The sequence below is a fragment of the Venturia canescens genome, chromosome 1, assembly GCF_019457755.1.
Source record: "Venturia canescens isolate UGA chromosome 1, ASM1945775v1, whole genome shotgun sequence".
Lineage (NCBI taxonomy): Eukaryota > Metazoa > Arthropoda > Insecta > Hymenoptera > Ichneumonidae > Venturia > Venturia canescens.
The window spans coordinates 31,340,403-31,347,763 of NC_057421.1; the positions used below are offsets into that span (position 1 = coordinate 31,340,403).

At 34.1% G+C, this 7,361-nt stretch overlaps 2 protein-coding genes across 5 annotated transcripts; both read right to left on the reverse strand.

The window, feature by feature from the left end:
- Nucleotides 1-4,557, reverse strand: LOC122406595 (HMG box-containing protein 4-like). Of its 4 annotated transcripts, none has more exons than XM_043412141.1 (5): nucleotides 4,300-4,557; nucleotides 1,721-2,256; nucleotides 1,342-1,417; nucleotides 987-1,172; nucleotides 1-604 (listed from the first exon to the last, which is right to left on the reverse strand). In XM_043412141.1, the coding sequence occupies exons 1-5, from the start codon at nucleotides 4,418-4,420 to the stop codon at nucleotides 192-194; spliced, it is 1,332 nt and encodes a 443-aa protein (XP_043268076.1). In that variant the 5' UTR covers nucleotides 4,421-4,557; the 3' UTR covers nucleotides 1-191. The 4 variants fall into 4 exon arrangements, with proteins under 4 accessions (XP_043268076.1, XP_043268067.1, XP_043268093.1 ...); XM_043412132.1 differs by having other exon boundaries at nucleotides 1,721-2,262; XM_043412158.1 differs by lacking the exon at nucleotides 4,300-4,557 and adding an exon at nucleotides 3,942-4,245.
- Nucleotides 4,558-5,337: 780 nt separating this feature from the next.
- LOC122406616 (U3 small nucleolar ribonucleoprotein protein IMP4) lies at nucleotides 5,338-6,521 on the reverse strand. Its single transcript, XM_043412172.1, has one exon. The coding sequence runs from the start codon at nucleotides 6,351-6,353 to the stop codon at nucleotides 5,418-5,420; it is 936 nt and encodes a 311-aa protein (XP_043268107.1). The 5' UTR covers nucleotides 6,354-6,521; the 3' UTR covers nucleotides 5,338-5,417.
- Between the last annotated feature and the right edge of the window lie 840 nt (nucleotides 6,522-7,361).

The following is a 7,361-nucleotide window of genomic DNA, read 5'->3' on the forward strand; positions in this document are numbered from 1 at the left end:
TACGTAATATATATTTATTTTCATATCTATTAATTTTTATACATGGATATTTTTTTTTCGATACGAGATTTACCAATAAAATTCGGTATGAATTTCATTGGATTTTGTAAAATTTTACGTTAAAAGGTAAATTTTCCTACAAAGCACAAAATACATTAATTTCTATTTAAAAAAAAGTCGATTATGAATACTCAAAGACCTGGCATTATATAAGCTATGTTGTCGAGAAGTTGAGCCAGTGTTTCAGGATTTGCACCGTTTGCCTCAGTTATTTGCTGTGTAAGACAAGTTAATGGTCCTAATGCACAAAGCAACGAGTCCAAAAGAACTGAAACACTTCCGGACACTGCGATTTGACCCTCATGCTCTTTTAAACGTTCTCCGATTATCGTTAAACTTTCGCCCAAGAGCTTCAAGTGCGCAGCTACGTCAACAGGCTCGGTTCCCACGACCTTGTAAATTCCTGTCCCGATTACTGGTTCATTGACCAAATCCTTGCCCACACGACTTGAAGGAGGTGAAATTGGAACGTTTCCAACCATGGACGGTACGCCTAAATGTATTGTTTTCTTCGCTATTGATCCTTTCGGCTCTTTCCCATTTCCTATAATTTTTCAATGTTCATTAATAACTTTCAAACACCTTCAATTTATCATTATTTTTTTGATACTCTTTTCGATGAAAAAACCAGTTTTATCAAGAAATATTTGAATTTCAGACAGAGGCAAATTTTGAATTCGCCGTTGTTTTTCAGACATTCAACTATTCTGAAATCTTCAATCAATCATATTTCTCAAAAATTTTTTGAATTTTTTTCCAAATAAATGATAAATAACAAGAAAAATGTAAATTTTTAATAAAAGTAAACGGTAAACTGTGTTGAAATTTTGCAATTTCAGTTCTGGCTAGTTCATATAAAATTGTTAAAAAAGTGTACTATTTTCACTCGACACAATTGAAAAAAAAACATTCAAATTCAATCGTACCAATTTTATTGATGAATTTTTTACGTGACGCTGCAGATGGTGTTTTCCATATGGGCTCATCTTTCGATGTGGGTTGAACGTATGGCTTTGCTGCTAAACGTTTCGCTCGCCTACGCCAATTGTATTTTTCCAAATTTGGCACCGTCGCCCACAGTTCTCCGAGTCGTTTCGATATCGCTGCGAAATCTAATTTCAAAAATTGGAAAATGGTATGAATATTCCTCCGATACATCATGGAATTGATACATCTCTTTTTTTTGTTTCTGTACTCTTTCTGTACCAATTTTCGAGTACGTGAAATGTTTCTATGTTTGTGAAATATTGCTTAGAACAATAAATGAATCATTGATCTTACCCATATATGGACACTGCTCTATTAATTCTTGTCTGATTTGTTTGGCCCAAAGCATATAAGCGGTGAATCTCGTTTTCTAAAAAGAAAAGCACATTCTTCACGTGTAATTAATTCAAATTTCCAATCCATCTACAATAACTCAAGAATTATGAATTTAATAAAATATCTGGAAATTACGTTGTAATTTATGAGAGTGAATACGTATATTTCTAAAGGAATGGAATCAATTTTGTTTTACCAATTCTTTTTTTTTTATCGGAATCGATTATGAATTTCGGGAAGTAATTGATTTGATTTTCTTATTTTATTCTGAAAATATTTCCCTAAATTACTTGTTCAATGTATTCATGTGAGAACAGAATCAAACAGAAATACTCACTCCTTTATCTTTACGTTGAGCTTTCATGCGCCCAATAATTTTTCCATCCTTGATAATGAGTTTCTTCTTACATTTTTCAAGCATGTATAAACTATTAGCTTGTGATGGAGTTTCTTGTTCAGGAGGTTCAAGTTTTCGGAAGCCAGTTTCTTTTTCGTCTATCATTAGAGGATCTACCTCATCTTCACTTGCAGACTCTGAGCTAGATCTTTCATCTTCATTCAGTCCGGCTTGTTCATCAGAATCAGATTCTGAGTATTGAGCTTCCGTGTCAGAGACATTGGATGCTGGTTCGAGTTTAATTTTGACTGGCTGAGAACCAGAGTTCTTTCGATTTCTCGATCCATGACCTGGTGCATGTGTCGGAGTCAAAATTGCTGGTTGAGGTGGTGGTGTGTCGAAACGATCTACCAAGTGTTGTGCTTGTAACTGCCTTTGTCGCTTGTGCTTGTCTGCCAAATCGTCCGGTGACTCAAAGTCCATAAGCTTGGAAGATTTTTTCCTTACTCTTCCACTGCGTGATATTCCCGTTACCTCTAAATCTAAAATATAAAGAGGACTGCACCTTGCCAAAGAAATCACAGAGCCCGAAATAATTGGCTCATTGCTAACTACTCTCAATACTCAAAGTACAAATGCGGATGCAAGCTCTTCTTGAAACATTCAACAAACAGATTCTTGTGGTGTTTTTCATTCTCGAAACTTAATCATCCACTAAGTCCCTGACGTTCTATATTATAACTTGAAGAATCACAATGCAGATTTGCGGATGAGAGAATCCATACATCACACCAACGAATTTCTTCGATAAACTAAGATGACTGTCGACTTCGATACTTTTATTTTTGTTTAATATTTTGACAGAATGCTTTGAGTTTCTTATATTTTATAAATTTTTTATTTTGTCAGAGTCATAACTAAGCCAAGCTTTACAAATTTTTTCCATCCTACGTACTCATTTCTCCTACTTTTTGAGCTTTTTAAATTGTCAAATTTACTATGTTGAAAGTTAATAGATTAGTACAAAATTTGCAACTGAATTCACTAATTATGTGATTCTAATTTTTCAAATTTTGTTTTCATCGAGCAATGGGGACTTGTAATTGTAGACTTTTTTTATCTTCTCTGCCTAAACTCTACAAATCCCAATCAAATAAAATGCCAATAAAAAATATTTATAACATCCAAGTTTTTTTATTTCAACATCATACAGAAGCAATTTTTCATTTAAAAAAATTTCAATTTCATAACGCAAATTTAGGAGAACAATATTTGATTATGTGCCGAAATAAAATATGAGCGCAGAAAAATAATAATAATGGATAAAAGAATTTGAACACTACTGTTTCCATTCCCCATCACCAAAGAGCATATGATGAAATAAGTTGTAACAAATTTAGTTTTTTGTTGTTGTAGAAATAGCGCAGTAAAAGGCATGTAACAATTATAAAATGTAGAATACTTTGTTCTTTTTGCAGTTCTGTACTTTTGTAAAAGATTTTTTTTTATTTTCAAATATATTTTTACTTTCTTGCCAGCTGCGACAAATCATATTGTTGGTTTTTCCACAAATAATATTGCTATTCCAAAATTTGAATGTGCATTTATTCATACAGAGAAAGAAAAAACATTATAGTGGGTAGGAAAAAAATATTTTTATTTTGGTATAAAAAGATATTTTTTGTATGGTGCTAGGTCTAGATAGGAGGATCACTTTTTTTTAATGATGTGATTCATTTTCAAACAATGAAAAAAAATTTCTGATACTAGATCTTGAATCAGAAATTAGTAGAAGTGAGATCTTTAAAAAAATTCCAAATTTTTTATGAGTCTTCAAATACCTTATTTTCGAAAAGTGAAAATAAAATTGGTGAATTGGATAGAATACTGAAAACATGCAGTATGAATACTAAGTTCTCTGATAAATAAAAAAATATTGATCTTGAAGATGCATTTTAGATAGCTCAGAATTCTGAGGCTGATGCTAACAGTATTTGACTACAATGGGAAAAATCCTGTAGAAAAAACATAAAGATCATATAGGCAACAGCCTACTAATGGAAATTAGAGATAATTATATGCATTCCAATGAAAAATGAATATAGATATGCAGAAGTATTAACGAAAAACTGTGATAAAATTCGTAAAAGCGTGCCTACGAAATTCATACTGAAAAATCGGCAAACAATCATGCTTTGAAAATTTTGCAAAAACTACACACAGTTGCAACGCACGGAGTTTGTAGATTTATTGGTAAGAAAGTGAGAATTTATAAAATTTGAGTGAATCGCAAATTAATCTGGGATGATTAATCTTTATTTAGCAAATTGCGTTTCAAAGTGTTTACATTCTGCAAGGGGCAAAGCGACGCGAGGTTATGTCAAGTTCCGAGGAAAGTCGTAATTTCGCGTGGCGCTAGCGTCCGCGAATGACGCGGTGCATTTTGATAAAAAAAACCTATTTATTGGAATACTAAATAAATTCATGCGGAAAAGAAGTTTACTAATCAATTACAGTAATCGACAGGATCTACCGAATCTTTAAAAAACAATCGTGCGCCAACTGGCAACTTCTCTCACCGTCTGTTTTCGGACGTTGCGGAGATGTGAACAAGTCCATTGCGCCGCTCAGCTGCTCGGGAAGCTTCTTGCGCCGAGGTGACTTCTCGGTTTTCGCGGGCTTATAAATCTCAGCCTGCATCACTATTTTTTAATTTACCGTATCTAACACGTTCACTGTAGGATAATGATGAGATTTCATATTTATGATTCTTTCACTTTACGTCGTCAATCGACTATTGTTTATGCGATGTTTTTAATAACTACCAGTGACAATAGAAAGAAAACACTAGCGCGCATGGCGGGCTAAATCAGCGGTCAAGCGCGGCTCATTTGAACGTAATTTCCCACGCACCCATTTCATAACCGTAAACCCTAATTTTATTTAAAGTTTTCGGCCTCGTTTTGAAGTAATAATGCTTGTTTAATTGTTTTATTTTCGACTACGAATGAATATCTGATGAATAATAAAACCATCTTTATGAAAATATTATTGATGATAGTAAGTAAATCTACCCTCGTTTTATTGAAATTCATTATTCATCGTTGATTCTACATATACAAGTTCATATTTGAAGTTAAATATGCTATAAAAAAAAATTTCAACTGAGTATCGCTTGAAAAGATTACAATCTTTCTCAACTTCATTAAAACAGTGACTGGAAGAAGTCTAAGCGAATAGCCTTCAAACCCGTTGCTGATAAATTCATTTTAACATTGTTGTGACCATTGAATCTTTAGCAATATGTGCGAAACTCCAATTGGGCAAAAAATCAGAGATTAGAAAATATTCCTCACTCCAATAGCAGTTTTAAAAGTGAGACAAAAAATCATATGTTTAGCTCAAACTAGGCCATTAGCTACATGTTTATTTCGCTCCTCAAAGTTGCCGCTATTTATTATACCATACCAAAAAAAATATGGAATTCACAAAAATTGAAGTCCATTTGTAGGGATTTCCAAGGACTCCTTGACATGGAGTCCCATAGAATATTGGTTCTCCAAATTTTTTACTACTTACAAATAAGGACAGAAAAAAATGAAATTAAAAAATATGAGTTATCAAAAAACAACAAAAAAAATGTGTATTTCCTTACAAATCACAGGTTCAAAGAATTTGTGTTTCTATATAAATTAGTTTATACATCATCTTCTTGTTGCCATCCATCTTCATCGGAGAGAAATCTTCTTTTATGTGTAGTATTCATGTAAGGTCGAAGAGCCCATTCTGTATCGGCAGCAGCAGCAGTATCAAGAGTTCCCAATTTAATTTCGTATAATTTCAATTGAAATCTAGGGCCTACTTCCGTCATCTCGATATCGCGTCCATTGACTTTTTTATAAGTATGATGTCTGAAGGAGACGTAATCGTCATGGTTGGCAAAGGTGATGACCCTTTTGCTGTCTTCTTTGGGGACGGGGAAAAGATATTTGAGAATGCTCATAACTCTGTTGCCCAATGTGGTTTTGAAATTGTGGAAAACAAGATGTGGATATTGTTCCGACATTGTACCGATGTCAGGGATATCGTGCCTCATGACAACATCCGTCATTGTGAAATAAGCGGTTGGTCCATATGGCAAATGACAAATAATAAGGGAATCCGGTATGCCTCGATGCTCATGAACAATTATGAAATCGGTAACATCATTGGCACGACATGCATGAATCAATTGTTTCATTTCGTAATTACCACGATTCATACGTTGCGAATTTGGAAAAACAAGACGTAATTCTTTTACGAACATCTTTAGCCTCGAGGAGGGATCTCTCGAAGTGGTTATGACGATTTTTGGATCTTCCACTCCTGCCCAGCGGTATTCGTCGTCCTCGTTCGAACCTGTTGTTCCACCCATTTCTGTTCCCATTGCCACTGCCATTTGTGGTCCTGCATCTTCCCATTCAATTTTTTTCTGCAAATGCAGTGCTGTCTTCCGCAAATCTGGATGAATCGGTGTATTTTCTTCTAAACTACGTTTCAAACGTTCCTTTTTGTCTTGAATAGTCTTCAATTTGTCTTGGATCGATTTTCTATAGAGATATTCTCGTCGCAGCCGCGCTTGTCTTCGTAACATCGTGAATTATTCCTTTTTTTCAACAATTTTCACGAGAATATTCTTTAGTTTTTTCTTTAACGCTAACTTATTATTATTACAACGTCGCGGATCGCGACAAACCAGCGAATGTGACAAGAACTTTTGTTTTTTGAAGGTTATGTTCGCACGACGCGTGCCTTGTGCCCGTGCTACACGTGCGAATGCGGTAAAAGCTTTCAGTGTTTCACGATGGATGGCGATGCCCCGCTGTTCCAGAAAACGTCATTTTTATGGCCATTTTCTCCGACGCGGTTCAAACTCAGTTCAATTTTTTTCATATAGTTTCGAGATAGGATGAACCGAGTTTAAACTCAGATCAACGTTGGAGAAAACGGGCATAATAACGCTAATGGCCGTTTTCTCCGACGCGGTTCAAACCCAGTTCAATTTTTTGCATATAGTTTCGAGGTAGGATGAATCGAGTTCTCGATTTTGTTGGTAATTGAATTCAAGAGTTGGTTTCGTGTTAAACGACACATTACAGTTCGACCAGAAACATTCCTACCAAAATTTAATTCTACCAGAAACATCTATACGAAAATTCATCTACACCCAACAAATCAAGTTTCATATTTCTACCATGACCAAATACTATCCGGCCTTTAACAACTGCACCATGAATTTAATTTTGATTGCACAGCTACCACATATCAACTCCACCAGAATATTTCTATTCGTAAATGTATAAACTGTACCATGAAAATAAATAATTTAAAAAATGTCCACCAGAAAGCATTTCTACTCCAAAAATGTTCTATCATATTACGTCACTACCTCACTTTTTTTGGTGAAGTAGTTTTCCAGGTTAAAAATAAAAAAATATTCATTAAAATTTGATAAAAATACCTTAATATATAAATATTAGAGCGCCACAAATAATATATAATTTTAATGGATGATCATAATTTATTTAACGGTTCGGTACATACGATTTTGTGTATTGATAATTATGGCAATTAATCGGTGAATATTTACGAATGGATTTTC